Here is a 20,922-nt window from a genome sequence, read left to right as displayed (position 1 = left end):
TTAGTTAAATAACCTTGTTTTAACAAATGCTCTATTTCACCTTGTACCAATCTGCAATCTGTTGTCTTATGACCGTGGTCGTTATGAAACTAGCATCAGAAATCTAGATTTCTTCTGCTAGGCTTCAATCTCATTTTTTTTGGCCACCACACCTTATCTCCCATACTTCTTAAAACAGCTACCGACTCAGATGTGCTAACATTGAAACTGTAATTACCAATCTTTGCCTTTGTATTAACATTGATGTCCTGCGCATCTCGCTCTTTCCCGAACTTGGATGGTGAACCCGCGTCTCTGTCTCTTGATCTAGAACCATACCTTAGATTTTCTTATTTAGAGAGTGAATCTCGTCCTACTGGTCCCATGTATGATTCATACATGTTCTTACCGGACCTTTTTTTGATTTCTGGTCGCCTCGAACTTGTTCTTTCATCACCCCTTGACCGAGTGATAGTGTCTTCTTCTATCCGTAGCTTCGTACTGTACATGTTGTACACATCATTCCAAGTTATAGCAGGGACTTTTCGTAAGCTTTCCTTGAGTCTCCTCGTGGCTTCTGAGTTTTTTTCATTTAAGTTACTCGCAAATGCCATGGCCGCCCAATTATCAGGTACACGTGGTAACATCATTATTTCACGTTGAAATCTATCCACAAATTCCCGGAGTAGCTCCGTATCTCCTTGTTTTATTTTGAAGGTTTATTCCATCCTCATCTCAACTCTTTGAGCTCCCGAATGTGCTTTTATAAATGAATCTGCAAGTTCAACAAAAGAATCAATAGAATTTTCTAGTAAAAGAGAATACCATGTTAGTGCTCCTTTCGTTAGTGTTTCGCCAAATATTTTGACCAACACTGACTCAATTTCTTGCTTGGTTAAATCATTTCCTTTCACGCCAGTTGTAAATGCAGTTACATGATCCCGTGGGTCGATCGTTCCATCATACTTTGGAAGATCGAGCATTTTAAACTTCTTTGGTATCGGCAAGAGAGTTGCACTTGGCTTCCAGGGCTGTTGTGAATATATGTCAATATCCACTCCTTTAATCACGGGTCGCAAACCAGGTATTTGTTCTATGCGACCGTTCTCCTCCTTGAGCTGCTTCTGCAAAGTTAGTACTAAACTTTGTAAATCAGAGTTATTTGGTGTACCTGACCTTCCATCGCGAGATTCATAGGGAGTTCCTCCGCTTCCCGAATTAGCAAGTCCCGAACGTGGATTTTCTATAGTTGCAGTGTTGTTTGGAGGTGGAGTCGGTGGCGCAGTTGGCAATCCACTGACAAAATCTTGAAGAGCATTGCTTACGTGTTCCGCAATTAGTTGTTTTAATGCGCCCTCGGCAGTTTGCTCGTCCCCTTGTTGATCATTCGTGTGTGATGTTGATCTTTGAGGTGTCCCCTCCCGGGACTGTCGAGGAGAATTTTGGAGTGAAGGGATTGGAGTTCCTCCCTCATGTTGGTTCAGTTGGTTGGTGTCGTTGGTAGTTGACATGATTGTTTGACAGAAAAGTGAATTTGGAAAGCAAAAAGATTATCAGTATCCCAGCAACAGAACCAATTTGTTTAACCAAAAATATATCTTTTGCTCAAAGTCTAATTTAGAAAAAAACGGGTTTCTGATAACCAAGTTTTGCTTCACTTTCTCAATGATATCAAAGGAAAATAACAAGAATATAAATAATTGATTGCAAAATCAAGGTAGAGAATTTCGAGAAAGCAGAAAAGTAAAGTTATATTTCAATATTATCTCAGATGTGTCCTTACAAATAGAATTCTGCGCCCTTATATAAGAATATACAATAGTAACAGTTTTTCCCCATAATTTGGGCTAATTATGAGCATTAATGATATTGATTGCTTATTATTTTGGATTCTCATAATCGATGCATTTATTGCCATAAATGCCTTACATCTGTTACGATTCCCCTTCCTTATTTTTTTTCGGTCCATGCATCTTTCTTTCTTTCTACTATTTATTCATTCTTTGCCAGCTGTTAGGCCTGTTGCCGTCTCGTGCGTATTTCTCCCCGTGCCTTTTCTTTTTCCATCAAATAAGATTGCCACGTGTCGATGTATTATTGTTCCACGTGTTATGCCATGTCAGCGGTCTAATATTCCACGTGTAGTTCTTTTTCACCATCAATACAGTAAGTACTCCCTGATCCTTAAGTGAGGATCTTGAATTTTAGCTTTGAGTATGGAACCGTCTTTGAAAGAAAACACTTTATCGCTAAAGCGAGACTTCTTGATAAAAATGCGAATTAGTCTGACCCCAAAGCAGATACTGAAACCAGATTAAAACCAGGAAAATCCATCATACATGCAAAAATCAAAGAAAATTATGGGTTCATATTAATGCAGAGTAGGCCATTAATTTCAAGTCCACAAACAGTCCCCGCCTACGTGCATGCGGCAGATGTAGATAGGGTCGGGGAGTCCATGCATCTATTTTTTTGATTTAAATTGCTCTCAATTCAAACTACATTCATATGGTTCAAATTAAAAATAATTTCATATATAATAGTATTAGTAATAGAATTGCTATCAAATATTTTCAACGTTTTAAAATAAAGAAGTATGTTGTCTACTTCCTTCATTTCATTAATTTAATTTATATAAAGAAGTTTAAGAATATAAACAAGATTTTTAAATCTTATGATCTTAAACTAAAGTATATATATAACATACATATGAAAAATATCATTTGAATCTCGTAGTATTAAAAATGTCGTATCATTCTAATAAAATAATATCATTAAGGACAAAATAAGCCTATCAAAGTTAAAAACTTACTAAATATACAAAAGTAACATTGTTTACGGAAAAGTCTAAAAACAAGTAAGGCGCATAAATTGAAACAGACTAAGTAATTAAATCGAAGCAGGTGAAGTATTATAGTTAAGGTTAGGAGTGGCAAACGGGCGGATCAGGTCGGATATGGTTCGGATCGAAAACAAGTAATGAAAAAAATGGATAGATTATCCGATCCGACCCATATTTAATACGGATAAAAAATTGGTTAACTGATGGATAATATGGGTATTATCAATGACTTCTTGAATATGATCACTTTTGGGAGAATTCCTATTCTCCCAAACTTGAGGAACCTTCAATTTGAGGCTTTATAAATATATAATAGAAAGTTTTAATTGAAGGAGAATATACGTGGTCTACTGTTGCAACAATAGAGTTTTGTTGAATACGTCTTAGCTACGAATCTAGCTAGTAGTAAAATTTCTTTACTTCACATTTAACAAATAGGAGTATGGTATAATTGAACTACTTATGCATACATTAAATAACAAGAACTTTAATTTATATGTATTTATAATTTAACTTTTTGCATTATCAAATTACTCAAACAATCTTTACAACTAACCTACCATAAAAAGTGAAATTTATGATCACAAAAATAAGTTATAACAAGTAAATGACTTGATAATATCATGTAAATATTCTTTATACTATTTTTTGTTGTATATAAGTTAAACTTATTAATCCCTATGATTGATCCGATTCCTCCTATTGAGTCGGTCTTAGAGCCGGTAGATCAGATTGAATAAGGGATGAAGAATGTTTCAGTATTCGAATTATCCGCAATGCCCCAATCAAGGGAATGATTACGTCCAGTATATTCCTCTTATTTCCGACATGTTATGATACCCGAAATGGGTAAAAGCGGGTCGAGTCCGTATCTCCGCGAAGTAACAGCGGCGTCCGGATGTGATCTATTTACTCAGCAATAATATATGACGTCTACATTTTTATCTTTTCTTATCTTCCTTTTCTATATTTTTTCTTTTCTTTTCTTTTTTCGGTTTTGGGGATGGGAAATATTCAACTCCAATGTGTCTTTTTCTCTCTAAACCCTCCTTTCTGGCATCATCATTCTTTAATTAGCTCACCTAAAATAACCCCACACCAAAGTGAACTAACTACTCATTCCATATTCTCTATTTAAAGACTATTTCTTTGAAAAGTATATCTTACGAGATGTTTAGACTTATTTATATTAGTAATAGAATTACAACATAATGTATATTAACTGATAATTAAGTGACAATAATTTATGTAAAGCACAGGATATATTTACTACTTGTTTGGATGGTTGTTATGTATTGTATCATAATGCATCGTATCGTATCATACTGTATCATTTTGATGTATACAATGTTTGGATAAATTGTATTATTTTTCGTCGTTTCATCAAGTCACACACCAACAATATAAAGAAAAGTAAGGTACATGATAGAATTATTATATAAAAATGTAGGGTAAAGGATAGAATAGGATTATTTAATAATATGAAAGAGCGAGATGAGAGTAAAAATAAGGGAACCACGCGACCACATCAAATCGGTAATTCCATAAAGTGACACTTTTCGTCGTCACATAACAACAAATTTAACGATACGATATAATAAAATTTAAGTAACAATCAAAACAAATATTGTATTTAAAGTAACAATATGATACGATACAACACCTAATAACCATCCAAACAATAACAACCATCCGAACAAGCTGTTATACTAGTTTAATATGACTGAGTGATTAAATTAAAGTATAAAATTATATTTAATTATAAATAAATAAATAAAGAAATAAAGAAATAATACTGAGTACTCAGGCAGAAAATTCATTCCTAATATGTTTAAAAGAGAACGATTTTGTTTAAATTTGAATATAATTTAATTTAAATTTCTCGTATTATCCTAATTGACAGATTCTTATAATCACAAAAATATTATAATACGTTTAACACGACAAATAATATTATCAGTATCAATTATTTTATAGGTAAAATGACATTGTATAATATCTCATAAAGTAATAGCCGAAAAATTTATTTATTTAAATTTTATACTTTTTTGGCTATTGAATAAAAATAATTTTTGGCGCGGACTAAAAATAATAATATCTTTATTTTATATGATAAGTTTTAAAAAAATTCATCTTATTTTCTTATGGAGTAAAATTTATGTGCACCCGATATTTACGTATATATATAAAGACATATCCCATGCTTTATTAGATTATTATTGTAAAAAAACACGACTAAGTTTTCTCTTCCCAACTCCATTTCTGCGAAATTTCCTCTACCGCGTCAACCTCTCCTATTTTATTCTCCTTCAAACTCTCATATCCTTCAGCTGTAGGTAAACTATATCACTCCTACATAGACCAAGATTCAATCTTTATACTATAAAATTTCTCTACTTTATCCTCTTATACCATTCATCTCTTAACTTCACTCCTTTATTCCAAGATTTCAATTTTTTATAGACAATTTCACTTCTTGATATTTGAGAAAATCCTTCATCTTTTACTCCAAGATTGAATTTTTATACAAAAATATCATCTGGGGTATAGAAAAAAGTGACAAAAAATGGAGAATAATCAGTCAGCTTTCTATCAATTCAGTGATAAGCTTCGTTTACAAACAAACAACTTAGCATATTTATCTTCAAATGATTCAATTTGGAGCACCAATTATGTATCAAAAAAGCCTGAAGAAAGAAGAAACTTTGATATTAGAGTTGGTGGTGAGGTTATAAATTCTGTTATTAGTTCAAATATTCCAACAAAAAATCTCAATTCAGATTATAATCTGTTTAGTAATAAAGGGGTTTACACTAACCCTTTGAATTTCAGTTACAGTAGCAGTACTAAGGGTAGTTGTGAAAATAACAATAACAATAACAATATTGTTGTGAATTCAAAAGGGGTTATCAAGAAAAGTGGAAAATTTGGTTATGAGGATGAAAGTGGCTATTTTATGAATAAATTAGGGAAGAAAAATAATACTAAGATTAATAGAGAGAGTAATTATAAGGATGAGAATAAGAATATTGGTGTAGAGAAGAGGTTCAAGACATTGCCAGCATCAGAATCATTACCAAGAAATGAAACAGTTGGTGGATATATTTTTGTTTGCAACAATGATACTATGCATGAGAATCTCAAAAGAGAGCTCTTTGGTTAGTATTCTATTCTCATATTTTATTTTAATTTTGATCTTCTTGCTTTTATTTCTTGGTTTTTCTGCATTGTTGTTCTCTCAGTTGGATGTTGTAGTTTAAAGTTGTTTACTTTTGCAAATAGCTGCAATTAAGTTGGCTGTATGGTATAGATGACTCATACCGCCAGTAGCCGAGCCAGGATTTTCATTAAGGGGGTCAAAATTTTAAAAAATAAATACATGGATTCAATACATAGTATATACACAAAAAATAGTAATTTTCCGGCAACACTTGGAGCTATGTGGCTCCGCCACTGTATATAGCTGACGAGTTGTTTTGAGATTGAGGCGTAGTTGATTAATTGATATGTTGATTGAGATTGAGGTGTAGTTGAATAATTGATATATTGATTGAGTTTGCTAAATTTAATAGGTATGCTCAAGGCGAATTGTTATAAGATTACTGAAAGAGTATTCAGTTTGTCTGTATTTATTCTGTTCTTGAATTGTTTGACAGTAGCAAGTTTGTGTCTTGATAATTATAGTTTGCATTTCAACGATGACGTTTTCAGTTGGTAATTGAATGTTCCTGAAGTTCTTGATGTTCTGTTTCTCAAGAGAAATAGGATGATATAGGTTTCTTTTGATCTGGTAATATTGTTGTTATTGGTTTGTGGTGGTCGAACACGTGATGTAGTAAAGGACACATTTCATACTCCTAGACGATTGTTTCATATCGGAGAAATTTGCACTGCTCGTATTCTCAATTGAAGAATATGAGTTCCGCAAAATATAGCTGGTCTCAAATTCACCTGCATAAAAAAAGTTTTAACTAAGATGAATTCTCCAAATACTGTGTATGGTCTGAATACGTATGATTATATAGTCAACGACGACTAATTTGAGATTGAGATGTCATTGCTCGATTCATCGTATCTGCGTAGTTCCACCATTCTAGTTATTCATCAGTCCACACAACAAAAAGAAGGTAAAAATTGAATTTTTTTCCTGATATCTGCTCCTATTATATTTCAGGCTTGCCGCCTCGTTACAGGGATTCAGTTCGCCAAATAACACCCGGCTTGCCTCTTTTCCTCTACAACTACTCAACCCACCAGCTTCATGGAATATTTGAGGTTTGTTCTCTAATTTTCCATCACATTGTTGACAGTAAATAAATCTCTCAAATTTACTGTCTTAAGATCTTTTCCCTTTTTAATTTGCGTGGCCGTTTAACTAATACATGAATCGGTTCATAGGCTGCGAGCTTTGGTGGTTCCAATATTGATCCTACTGCGTGGGAGGACAAGAAGAACCCTGGTGAATCGCGCTTTCCTGCTCAAGTAAGAAGAGTTAACAAATGCTATTAGCTTTTTGTGCAGAATTTCATTAGATATTTGAATGCTAGGGGTGAAACTAGACAAAAACGTAACAAACTTTATTGCATATATATAATTTGTTGAATCTCCTTGACATAAGAAAATATTTTAATATAGACGCAAATATGGTCCAAGAATTGGTATAGGTCATAGGTTTAAATCTCAGGTGTGACATCTCGCATTTTTTCAAATTCTCTTATTATAATTTCTGGCTCCGCCACTAGTAACTGGGGTATCATAAGGATAAATATCTCTCTTATCCTATCATATTTATTTCATTTACCAGATTAAGGATGAATATGTTGTGTGGTTGATTAACTGGAAAATTGCTTGAAATCAGACTGAATAACAGAATAAGGTTCCTGGTTTGTGTATTAAGACTTGCTACTTTCGTCTATTTGCGTATAGGTACGTGTTGTGACGAGGAAAATTTGTGAATCACTTGAAGAGGACTCATTCAGGCCAATTCTTCACCATTACGACGGTCCTAAATTCCGCCTTGAATTAAACATTCCAGAGGTGACTATTATTTTCTTGAAAAAAAAAAAATTTAGATAGAGAGTTTCTGATCTCCATATATAGAAACATATGAGACCTTTATTTTTAACATGAAAATTTGTATTGTTTGGTTTTGCAGGCCATCTCTCTCCTGGACATTTTTGCAGAGAAAAATATACTGACTAGTTTGTTAAATTGAAGGGTCTACTATACCTAGGCAATTACAGGATATGTATATGGGCAATATATGTGATGTGAAGGAACTATTTTTTCCCTTTGCAGAATGATGTTACAAACCGTTTTGTAATATAGTAGGCTTTCTTGCATATATAAAAGTTATAATAAACGAGTTCTATTTTGTTTATTAGTTTGTGTTCTAGATATGATTATCTGCCTTTTTTTGGGGTTTTATTCAAAACTTATTATTAGCACATTGGCCCTAATACAAGTTGTTCTTGAAAGATGATACAAAGTATAGTATTTGATGTGTGAGTTACGCATACGTCATGGATTCAAATCGTGTTGCATAGAAAAGTCTGGTATTTAAGTGGACAACAATCGAGGGATGGGTCCATTATTCACCAATTTCATACATTTTCTTCTATTCACATTGTAAGTGGACATTGGAGATCATTATCTAGAACTGCATTTACTGTCACAGACTAATTATGTGTATTGTAGTCGTTATTGTACCTTATCACAAGGTAAGGGTAAAGTCTGCCTACACACTATCCTCCCCAGATCACACTTGTTGGATTTCACTGGTCTTCCTTCAATGTTAGTAAAAGGACTCGAAAAGAATTCCCTAACCTAGCTCACCAAGCCTTAGAAGTGCTCCACTGTGGGCTTGTAGCGACTGAATCTTGTTTCCGATAGAGTACCATTGATTGGTCTATTGGCAAAGGAGACCCGGAAATTCAAGATTTTGTTCTGTCCTTCGGACATTTATTATGCTATTACTACTAATTGTCAATTTAAATTGCATCAAAGCTCTCGTTCAAACTATAGAAACGAGAATTCTAAACAAGAACTCGAGACTTGAAATGAATTCAAGGACAATAGTGTTATATTGTTATTGTTGTTGTCATTGAACTTTCAAAACACATCCTTAGGGTCAGTGAGATATGTGTATCTTTCTCAAGTTTCTAGGATTGAGCAATTGTTTAGAAGTGAATAATGAATTTGAGTGTAGAATAATAATTGAATAAAGAGGACATTGAGACAATTATTCAGAGTTAAATTTACAAAGTAGTTGGAAAGTAGCAACAAGAATGGTTGAACTGTCCTCTTTAACATTTGAACAAGTCGTTGAAGAAGTTTACTTGTCCATGTCAAATTCAAACATTACAAGTTAGTTTATTTGAACATCTCTCTTTGTTTGTTAGTATATGTAAGCTTATCTTCTGGTATCATGTCATTATATGAAAATCTCTTTTTTCTTTCTTATATTTAAATTTTGTAGCTAGTATATATATATATATATATATATTAGAAGGGCATAAGGACCTAATAAGTAAAACTACAAAAAGATAAAATATTACGTCAAAACGACTTCTGACATCACTAGAAGGACCAAAGTTATATTTGCAGGCCGACAATATTACTAAATGGATAAAATCAAGTGCAAATTTTGACATCATTATAGAAAATTTTGTCTCTTGCTGCGGCTTAGATATGTCACTACTCTATTTTTAATTTTTTAAATTATTTTTGTGTTGAATTTTAATTTATGGGTAAAAGATGGTTAGGAGCTTACCTAATCTACCATTAAAGTTGGAATTTTGACTCTCGACAAATGGTCCTAACTTTGTAGATAGATTATAAATTGAGCTAAACAGCGTTAGTCGTCCATTCAGGGTCCATAGCTCAGTGGTAGAGCATTTGACTGCAGATCAAGAGGTCACCGGTTCGAACCCGGTTGGGCCCTATTTTATTTTCTTCCTATTATTTTCAGTCTTGATTCTTTTACCTCCTTTTATTGAATGGTTACCCACTGCCTACGTTTGGCTTTAAAGCGTTTTCAACTGATAACTGCATATGTTAATTTTTTACCTACTACAATTATTGCAGTTATAAATGAAGAAGGAAAATAGTTGTTTACTGTTAAAAACATTATTAATCAGTACGACTTTACAATCAAATTCAGTACTAGCTCGTTCAAGAAATGCTCATAACACATTCGTTTGGTAACATATAAAATATTGAATCCCCTTAATAGAGAAGATTTTGGATCTGCTCTTTCTTTTTTCTTTTTTTTTTTTCTTTTTTTCTTTTTTTTTGAAACAAGAATTCTATTAATTCATTAAGGACATGATTTATCCGAAGGAGCTTACAACTTCTTTCTTTTTTCTTTTTTTTAAATAAAGTGAGAGATACAATGGTAAAATTATAAATCACTTATGTGTTATCTAAAAATTGTCTATGTATTATATATGATCGCCTAAGTGATCTCCGGTTAATCGCTTATTAGTTATTACCAAGATCATTTTTTATAAAGGTCCATAAAACAGGAATTCAAGATGATTTTTTTAATTTTTCGTGGACTAACATCCACACCATCTTCATGAATTCAGTCGAAGGGCTCCGAATCGCGTAAAATTTTGTAGGCCCATCAAAAACGAGTTAATGATTTTATTGCTTCGCCATGACCGTTCCTCATTTTTTAGCGTTTTAGGGTTATAAAACAGGAACTCAGGACGATTTTCTCTTCGTGTGCTAATGTTCACGTCATCTTCATGAATTCGGGCAACGGGTTCCGAATCGCCTAAAATTTTGTGGGAACTTCAGAAAAGATTAATGAACAATAGTCGTTGATTCTCCTTGACTAGTTCTCATTTTTTTGGAATTTTAGGGCCATAAAATAGGAATATAGGACGATTTCTAATTTTTCGTGTGCTAATGCCCACGCCAATTTCATGAATTCGGGCGACGACTCCGAATCACATAAAATTTTGTGGCCTAATTAGAAACGGGCTAATGAACAATAGTCATCGATTCGCCATGACGATCCCTCATATTTTGGCATTTTCGGGGTACAAAATAGGAATTCAGGACGATTTTTTATTTTTTCGTGTGCTAATGTCCACACCATCTTAAACTCAGGCGACAGTCTCCGATTCACCTAATTTTTTGGGCCATAAGAAATGACCTAAGAAAATATAGTCATCGCTTTGTCATGATTGTACCTTATTTTTGGCGTTTTAGGGTCATAAATAAGAATTTAGGATGATTTCTAATTTTTCGAGTGCTAATATCCACGCCATCTTCATGAATTTGGGCAACGGGTTCCGAATCGCCTAAAATTTTATGGGCCCATCATAAATAGCCTAATGAACAATAGTCACTTTGCCATGATCGTTCCTCATTTCTTTGGCGTTTTAGGGCAATAAAACAGGAATTCAGGATGATTTTAATTTTATGTGTGCTAATGTCCACACAATCTTGATGAATTCAGGAAACGAGCTTCGAATCGCCTACTGAACAATAGTCATTGCTTCGCCGTGAATATTCCTTATTTTTTGGCGTTTTAGGGCCATAAAGCAGGAATTCAAGATGATTTCTAATTATTCGTGTGCTAATGTCCACGCTATCTTCATGAATTTGAGCGACGGGCTGCGAATCGCCTAAAATTTTGTGGGCCCATCAGAAATGACCTAATGAACAATAATCATTGCTTCGTTGTGACTGTTTCTCATTTTTTTTAACATTTTAGGGCCATTAAACAGGAATTCAAAATTATTTCCAATTTTAGGTGTGCTAGTGTCCACGCTACCTTCATGAATTAAAGTGACGGGTTCTGAATCGCCTAATTTTTTTGGGCCCATCAGAAATAACCTAATAAAAAGTAGTTATCACTTTGCTGTGATTGTTCCTAATTTTTGTCCATTAAAAAGGATTCATGACGATTTCTAATTTTTCGTTGCTAATGTCCACGCCATCTTTAAGAATTCGGGAGATGGTATCCGACTCGCAAAAAATTGTAGGCCTATCAGAAATGATCTAATAAACAATAGTCACTACTTTGCCATAACATATCCTTACTTTTTAGTGTTTTAGGGCCCTAAAATAGGAATTCAGGACGATTTTCAATTTTTTGTATGCTAATGTCCTTGCCATCTTCATGAATTCGGGAGACAGGCTTCAAATAGCCTAAATTTTTCTAGACCCATAAAAAATTACCTAATAAAAAATAGTCATCGCTTCTCTATGATTTTCCTTATTTTGATATTTTATGGCCATAAAATAGGAATCCAAGGCGATTTTTGATTTTTTGTGTGCTAATGTCCACTTCATCTCCATGAAATCGGGCGACAGTCTCCAAATCACAAATATTTGTGGGCCCATAAAATAATCTAATGAATAATAGTCATCGCTTCGCCGTCACCATTCCTCTTATTTAGCGTTTTAGGTCCATAAAGCAGGAATTCAGGACGATTTTCAATTTTACGCATGCTAATGTCGATGCAATTTTGATAAATTCGGTAACGGGCTCCGAATCGCCTAAAATTTTATGGGCCTATCAGAAACGACCTAATGAATAATAGTCATTGCTTCGCCATGATTGTTCCTTAATATTTGGCATTTTAGGGCCATAAAATAGGAATTCAAGATGATTTCAAATTATTCGTGTGCTAATGTCCATGCTATCTTCATGAATTCGAGCGATGGGATGCGAATCACCTAAAATTTTGAGGGTCTATCAGAAACAACCAAATGAACCACAATCATTGCTTAGTCGTGACCGTTCCTCATTTCTTAGCATTTTAGGGCCATAAAACATGAATTAGGATAATTTCTAATTTTTCGTGTGGCTAATGTCCATGCCATCTTTATGAATTAGGGCGACGGGCTCTAAATTGCCTAAATTTTTTAGGCCCATGTAGCCCAGCCATCTGCATGCATCCAGACGGCCGGACCCGAACCACCTAAAGTTTTGTCAGCCCATCAAAAACGACTTAAGGAACAATAGTTATCGCTTTGCCATGACCTTCATCGTTTTCTGGCATTTTAGGGCCATAAAAATGGAATTCCGCCTGATTCCTAGATTTTCGTGTGTTATAGTCCACGCCATTTGTATCCATCCTGACTATCGGACCTGAATCGCCTAAAATTTTGTCGGCCCATCAAAAACGACCTAAGGAACAATAGTCATCGCTTTTCCATGCTCTTTCCTCCTTTTTGGCGTTTTAGGGTCATAAAACTGGAGTTTCGCTCGATTCCAAGATATTGGTGTGCTATAGCCCATGCCAACTATATGCATCTAGGCGACCAGACCCGAATCGACTAAAATTTTTCTGGCCCATAAGAACGACCTAAGGAAAAATAGTCATCACTTCGCCATGACTGTTACTCATATTTTGGAGTTTTAGGTCTATAAAACTAGAATTCCGCCCGCTTCCAAGATTTTCTTGTGCTAAAGCCCACTCCATATGCATGCAACTGGGTGACCTGACTCGAATCGCCAGAAATTTTGCTGACCCTTAAAAAACTACTTAAGGAACAACAGTCATCGCTTCACCATGACTATTCCTCGTTTTTGGCGTTTTAAGGCCATAAAACTGAAATTTCGCCCAATTATCAGATTTTCGTGTGCTATAGCCCATGCCATCTGCATGCATCCGGACCGGACCCGAGTTGCCTAAATTTTGCCATAAAAAATGACCTAGAATAATAGTCATCGCTTCGCCATGACCGTTCCTCATTTTTTGATATTTTAGGCCATAAACTAGAATTCCGCCTAATTACCAGATTTTCGTGTGCTATAGCTCACACCATCTGCATCTATTGGGGCGATCAGACCCGAATCGACTAAAATTTTGCCGGCCCATCCAAAATGACATAAGGAACAATAGTCATTGCTTTGCCATGACTGTTCCTCATTTTTGGCGTTTTAGGGCCATAAAACTAAAATTTCGCCTGGTTCCCAGATTTTCGTGTGCTATTGCCCACGCCATCTACATGCATCCGGGTGGCCGAACCCGAAACACTTATAAATTTTTTGCCGGCCCTTCAAAAACGATCTAAGGAACAGTAGTCATCGCTTCGCCATGACCGTTCCATATTATTTTTGGCATTTTTTGGCCATAAATCTGAAATACTGCCTGATTTTCAAATTTTCATGTGCTATAGCCCACAACATCTGCGTGCATCCAGGTGACCATACCTAAATCGCCTAAAATCTTGCCGACCCATCAAATAAGACCTAAGGAACAATAGTCATCGCTTTGCCATGACCATTCCTCAATTTTTGGGCCTTTTAGGGCCATAAAACAAGAATTCCGCCCGATTCCCAGATTTTTGTGTGCTATAGCCCACGCCATATGCATGCAAACATGCGACCGCACCTGAATCGCCTAAAATTTTGTCGGCCCATCAGAAATGACCTAAGGAACAATAGTCATCGCTTCGCCATGACCTTTCTTTTTTGGGTGTTTAAGGTAATAAAACTGGAATTCTACTCGATTCTCAGATTTTTGTGTGTTGTAGCCCACGCCATCTGCATGCATCCGGGCGACCGGATCTTAATCACCTAAAATATTGCCGGCTTATTAAAAATGTTCTAAGGACTAATATTCATTGCTTCACCATGTCTATTCCTCTTTTTTGGCATTTTAGGGCCATAAATGTGGAATTCCGCCTGATTCCTAGACTTTCATGTGCTATAGACCATGCCATCTGCATGCATCCGGGCGGCCGGTGACGAGCGCAAAACACAACACGAAATTAATGCTCTCTATCCAAAGATAGTATAGTAAAATTATCGTCTCCACAGGGATTGAGTTTAAACAATATTCAAGTAATTTCTAGCTTAACGTTATTCAGGATTATTAACACGTTGGTTGGGATGATTAATAACTAAAATTTACTATGAAACTACAAAAATTAACAATTGATTACTGGAAGACAAGAGTTGAGCTGCACTGAAATATCAATGGGAGAAATAAGGGTCGTGATATGATAGGTGCAAGATAGCTATTTGTGACCCAACTTTAGTTCAATTCACTCTAATGTTCTAATGATTCTCACGAATGTACTCGATGATTAGTTCAAACGTGTAGCCAAGACTCCTCTCCCGATTAAATCTTAACTCTACGAGGTGAACTAATATAAGCACTGTAAAAATATGCAAGCATGCATTAGTGGATTAGTCTTCAAGAAAACGTCTCTCGAATATTCTTCTGACTTGATTTAATCAACAATTCAACAAGCTCTTTCGATTACTTAAGAGAATCATTGAATTAAACCAAATAAAACAACGTAAGATAATCACCACAATATTCCTTTTTCGATTAAATAAACTAGTGAATGAAGTTAAAGAACTAGAGTTAAAATCCACAAATATCAATCAAAACACCATATCCGTCAAACCTTAAGGGAAACTACTCCATATTCATGGAGAGTTTCGTCAAAAATAAAGTTGAATAATAAGACAACATGAATTCAATCCAAACTCGGATGTTGAGTTGAGTAAAAAATGATGAATCCTTGTGCTTTGAGTCTCCAGTGCTCTTTCAATCTTCCATAGGTAAAAAGTCCTCTAAAAATTGTGTTTTGGTGTATTTATACCATGCAGGAACATGCCCGGATGAAACTACCCGTTCCAAGCTGAAGTGGGACAATTGGACCGCGAACATACACTGCCACGGTGCCCGATGTGCCGCCCCATGCGCTACATTAGTGAGGATCTTCAGAGAGTTGATTTTTTTCACACTGCAGGAATTTTGCACTAGCGCCCTGAGCCCCGCGGCGCGGTAGTGCATTTATCTCAGAGTAATCTTTTCTTTTTCTCACTTTTTGATAACCAGACTTGATCATTGACCCCCGAACGTGATCCGGACTTAATTTCTTGAGCTTTTAGTCGGATTTCAAAGCTCCAACTTGTTCAAATTAGCTCTAAATTATCTTGACAGCTCGGAATCACTTTCTGCAAGGCATAAAACATATAATAAGCGCAATACACTAATATTTAAGCTCAAACACAAGTAAAATACAGTAATTGGAATGCAAACTATGACTAAAACACGGGTATCTAGCCTACCATCAATACCCCACACTTAAATCATTGCTCATCCTCAAGCAATCAAACTGCAGTTCGCATAGAGACGACCTTCTCATCAGACAACTTCCCTAACGCATCATGTCAAGAATTTTTAAAGCATACTAAGAACCCTATCATAACATCTTAGCCTCAAGACTCGGCTCAAAAGCACTACATATTTTTCAAAAACCCGCTCACTTACTGTAGCACAGAGGTCAAAGACATTACCTTTCCTTCGCAAATCATGTGCCCTCACACTAAAGATAGAGATTAGTTCCACACACAATAAAATTCAAGAATAAATAGGAACTCAACATAGAAAGAATTAACTCACTCTCAGAAATAAAATTAATGCACCACATAAACATACCATAAGCTTGCCCATAGTGTAGTCGTCTACTAATTTGAGCTCATTCAGTCAAGGATCAAGTAAGACTTTATTTTGGTTGTAATGTATGCTGCGGGACGGGTAGGATACATATAGATAATAATGACTACACCTCCCAAGCACTTTAATACATACAAATTCACATTCTAAACCCCCACTTATGTTAAACCATACACCAATCTTCACAACATCAAGCTCCTACTTTCTTTAAGCACAAACAAGATGAGAACTACCACTAGCTAGGAATCAATTTTTTTTATTAATACATACATAACTCTTTTTTTTCAAAGTTCTGATTGACTTTTCTTTCTCTTTTTTTCCATCCAATTCCTTACATGTGGCTCTCACAAACTTCACCAATGCACCTATCTCCTTTTTCAAAGTTCCACTCAAAAACCCGACCATATCTCTAATTAGCTTTTACAAACTCATAACAAATTCAAGTGCTCAAGAGAGGTAGAAGGTTTAAACAAATGGTGAATTCAAAAAAATGGGTCAGCCTTTTAGTGTGGTCGCTAAATAAGTAGGATTACAGGCTCAAAGGGGCTAACAAAGATACACATTTATTAGGTGGGTAAAAACATATAACTGGCTCAACAAAAAAATGCCTATATCACTTCCAAGACTGAATAAGACTGCTATTTTGCTATCCAAACATACTGGGCAAGTTCTAGACATTAACTAGAATACACAGAATATCAACAAAAATCTCACTCACACATTGCTAAATAACTCACTTAGGATCGGATCTATCCCGACTCTCTAGTCAAAATAGTAGCAAAGTCAAAATCAAACAATTTAAGGTACTATTATACATGAGTCAAGAACTGAGCCTAGGCGTCACAACTAAGGCACTCACCACTCTCAAGGCACAGCGAAGTCAAGAACAATTATCTCCATTTAATACCATAGCACAAGACTTCACTATTGCTAATAAAGAAAAACTAACTACCCGATTCAAACAAAACCCTTGAAAAAGAATCGCAGCACAAAGAAAAACCAAGGGGAAATTGTTACACTACCTAAGAAAATAAAAAATGAAAGACAAAACACAAAATGTTTTCTTCGACTTTAATCCCTCAAGAAGACAATTAAGGAAATCCATCGTCTGAAAAAGTCAACATTTGTTTTTTCAATTAAGAAAACGAAAACAAATATGTGCATATTTACATCCCCCATCCCACATTTTAAATTGTGGCATGTCCCCATGATACACTAATAAAAAGCAAGAGGTAAAGAAGCCTCCGCTGATTCATCTAGCGAGGGTCTAAATCAAAATCGGGATCTCCTCTGCACGCCCGACCTAGTGCAAACATCCATCCTGAGAGCTTCTTTTCGGCCTTCTTTGGGTATACCCCACACTCATCAGTTTTACTCTCTCTAGTTTGCTCCTTTAGGGCCCCCATTGCTCCTTCCATCTTGAAGATCACTCTTTCCTCCCCCACTCTGAGCATGAGCTGCCTTTCCTAAATGTCCAAAATTGCTCTACCAGTAGCCAAGAAGGTTCTTCCTAAAATTAGAGGGACCTCTCTATTCTCCTCCATGTTCACCACAATGAAGTCCACAAGGAACACAAAATGTTCCATCCGAACTAGCACATCTTCCACTATTCCTTCACGTATGATTGTGATCTGATCCGCCAGCTGCAAGGACATAGGTATCGACCTGATTTCTCTAATCTCTCTCTTTAATTTTCTTAAAATAGACAAAGGCATAAGATTAATAGAAGCACCTGAATCACACAAAGATTTTTCAAACTTAGTACTTCCTAAAGAGCAAGATATAGTAAAACTCCCTGTATCTCCACACTTTGGGGGGAGCTTATTTTGCAGAATGGCACTACAATGCTTTGTGAGCTTGACAACCGATGTCTCTTTCACTTTTCGCTTTTTGAACAATATCTTCTTCAAAAATTTAGCATAAGCTGGCATCTGTGATAGTACCTCTGTGAAAGGTATATTCACAAGCAGATGCTTGAGCACTTCTAGAAAGTGCCCGAATTGTTTGTCCATCTTCTCTCTTCTCTGCTTCTGCGAAAAAGGTAGAGGAGACATAAATTTAATTTCTTCAGTATCCTCATTTATTTCTTTCTCATCTTTTACTTTTTCTGAGCTCTAGTATTCCCATTATATTTTTTTAAGACCATCATCCACCATCCCTGCACCTTCTTGATTGTTGTCATTTTTTTGTTCCTCCACAATATTGTCTTTCAATTAGCTCATCCTTTGTTTTGCCCTAGGATCCTCCAATACGTTCCCACTCTTCAAAGACACTGCATTTATTATCTCTTTTGGATTTCTTTTAGTATCAGCGGGGAGAGTTCTTGGAACCCTCTCAGACAATAGATTAGCTAGTTGTCCCACTTTGTCTTTCCAAGTTTTGAAAGGCCGTGCCCAGTTCTCTAATAGCTGTGCCATGGGTTTCCAGCCTCTCATTTGTCTTAACAATATAGGCCTTCATCAAATCTTCCATACTAGACTATGGAGGATGATATTGTTGCCTCTGCTGATTTTGAAAACCTAGAGCTCCCTATCCTTGGGATCTAGAGTTACTTTGCTGCCATGCGTTTGCACTACCACCTAGTGAACTCCAAGAAATTGTTGCCATTTTGGTAGTTTCCTCTATCTAAACTCCTCACAACATTTACTACTTCAGCTGAAGCTTGACACTAATGTATAGGGTGACCCATTCCACAAAAGTCACATGCTACTTGCGGCTCACTCTGTATCTTCGTGAGTGTTAACTTTATTATTTCTCGGGCCATGGTGTCTAGCTGGGCTTGTAGTGATGTGTTAGAGTCTACTTGATGAACCCCAGCTGATTTTCTTCTATCATTACTCTCAAAAGGCCATTGATTAGCATCTTCAGAGAGCTCAGCAAGAATTGGAACAATCTCCTCAACAGTTTTCTTCATTAAAGGACCTCCAACTGCAGTACTTAGTGTTCGTCATGAGACAGGTGTCAGTCCATCCCAAAATTCTTGGAGTTGCATCCATAATTTGATTTATGCTAATACTTTCTCACTATCTCTTTGAATCTTTCCCAAGCCTCGAAAACTGTATCAGTATCCTTTTTGCAGAAATTGTGGATTTCCCTTCTGAATTTCACTATTTTCGCAGTTGAGAAGTATTTGTAGCCCACGCCTTTTGCTTGAGCTTACCGTTCCTCATTTTTCGGAGTTTTAAAGCCATAAAACTAGAATTCCACCCGATTCCCAGATTTATGTGTGCTATATCCCACGCTTTCGACATGGGCCCAAGCTGCCGGACCTGGATAAAAAATGACCTAAAGAACAATAGTCACCTCTTCGCCATGACCGTTCCTTATTTTTCAGCAATATAAAGCAATAAAACTGGAATTCTGCCTGATTCCCAGATTTTCGTGTGCAATAGCCCACACCTTCTGCATGGGCCCAGGCTGCCTGACCCGGATCGCCTAAAATTTTGTCGGACCATCAAATACAACCTAAGGAATAATAGTCACTGTCCCGCCATGACCATTCCTTATTTTTTAGAATTTTAGGACCATAAAGCTGGAATTCCACCCGATCACCAGATTTTCTTGTTATAGCCCACGCCTTCTGTATGTGCCCGGGCAACCGGACCCGGATTGCCTTAAATTTTACCGAACCATCAAATACGGCCTAAGGAACAATAGTCAACGCCTCACCATGACCGTTGCTCGTTTTTTGGCCTTTTCGGGCCATAAAACTGATATTCCACCCGATTCTCATATTTTCGTTCGTTATAGCCCACGTCTTTTACATGGGCCCGGGTGATCGGACCCGGATAGCCTAAAATTTTATCAGACCGTCCAAAATAACCTAAGGAACAATAGTCACCACCTCGGCATGACCGTTCCTTTACTTAGGCGTTTTAGGGCCATAAAACTAGAATTCCGCCCAATTCTAAGATTTCGTGTGCTATAGCTCACGCTTTCTGCATGGGCCTGGCCGGCTGGACCCGTATCGCCTAAAATTTTGCCGGACCATCAAGGATGATCTAAGGAACACTAGTCACCGCTTCTCCATGACCTTTCTTTATTTTTCAGCATTTTAAAGCAATAAAAGTGGAATTCCACTCGATTCCTAGATTTTCGTGTGCGCCCATGCCTTCTACATAGGTCCGGAGGCCGGACCTGGATCGGCTAAAATGTTGCCGGACTATCCAATATGACCTAAGGAATAATAAACCCTCACTATGATCGTTCCTCAATTTTTGGCGTTTTAGGGCCATAAAACTGGAATTTCGCCCAATTTTCAGATTTTCGTGTGCTATAGCCCACGCCTACTGCCTGGACCCGGCTGGTCCGACCCAAATCGTCTAAAAAATTTCCAGACCATCAAAAACGTCTAAGGAACAATAATCACCGCCTAGCCATGGCCGTTCCCTATTTTTCAATATTTTAAAGCCATAAAACTGGAATTCTGCTCGATTTCTAGATTTTCGTGTGATATAGCCCAAGCCTTCTACATGTGCGCAGGCTGCAGAACCCAGATCGCTTAAAATTTTTTCGCAACATCAAATACAGCCTAAGGAACATTAGTCACCTCATCACCATGACCATTCCACATGTTTTGGTATTTTAGGGCCATAAAACTAGAATTCTACCCGATTCTTCGATTTTCGTGTCCTATAGCCCACGCCTCTACATAGGCCC

General features: G+C 36.3%; 2 protein-coding genes and 1 non-coding gene across 3 annotated transcripts; 2 read left to right on the top strand and 1 right to left on the bottom strand.

Annotated features, from left to right (window-relative positions):
• Positions 1-5,055: 5,055 nt before the first annotated feature.
• On the top strand, positions 5,056-8,201 carry LOC109239344 (B2 protein-like). The gene is made up of 5 exons (XM_019405893.1): positions 5,056-5,979; positions 6,996-7,096; positions 7,220-7,303; positions 7,748-7,858; positions 7,977-8,201. Exons 1-5 carry the CDS (start codon positions 5,388-5,390, stop codon positions 8,034-8,036), a joined length of 948 nt encoding a protein of 315 aa, XP_019261438.1. The 5' UTR covers positions 5,056-5,387; the 3' UTR covers positions 8,037-8,201.
• A 1,491-nt stretch (positions 8,202-9,692) lies between these two features.
• Positions 9,693-9,764, top strand: TRNAC-GCA. Its single transcript has one exon. It is a non-coding gene; the product is annotated as a tRNA-Cys (tRNA).
• A 7,965-nt stretch (positions 9,765-17,729) lies between these two features.
• On the bottom strand, positions 17,730-19,177 carry LOC109239332. The gene is made up of 2 exons (XM_019405883.1): positions 18,974-19,177; positions 17,730-18,293 (listed from the first exon to the last, which is right to left on the bottom strand). The coding sequence occupies exons 1-2, from the start codon at positions 19,175-19,177 to the stop codon at positions 17,730-17,732; spliced, it is 768 nt and encodes a 255-aa protein (XP_019261428.1).
• Between the last annotated feature and the right edge of the window lie 1,745 nt (positions 19,178-20,922).

The sequence above is a fragment of the Nicotiana attenuata genome, unplaced genomic scaffold, assembly GCF_001879085.1.
Source record: "Nicotiana attenuata strain UT unplaced genomic scaffold, NIATTr2, whole genome shotgun sequence".
Taxonomy (NCBI): domain Eukaryota; kingdom Viridiplantae; phylum Streptophyta; class Magnoliopsida; order Solanales; family Solanaceae; genus Nicotiana; species Nicotiana attenuata.
The sequence above is the reverse complement of the archived record's forward strand: the minus strand, read 5'-3'. Positions and strand labels throughout refer to the sequence as shown.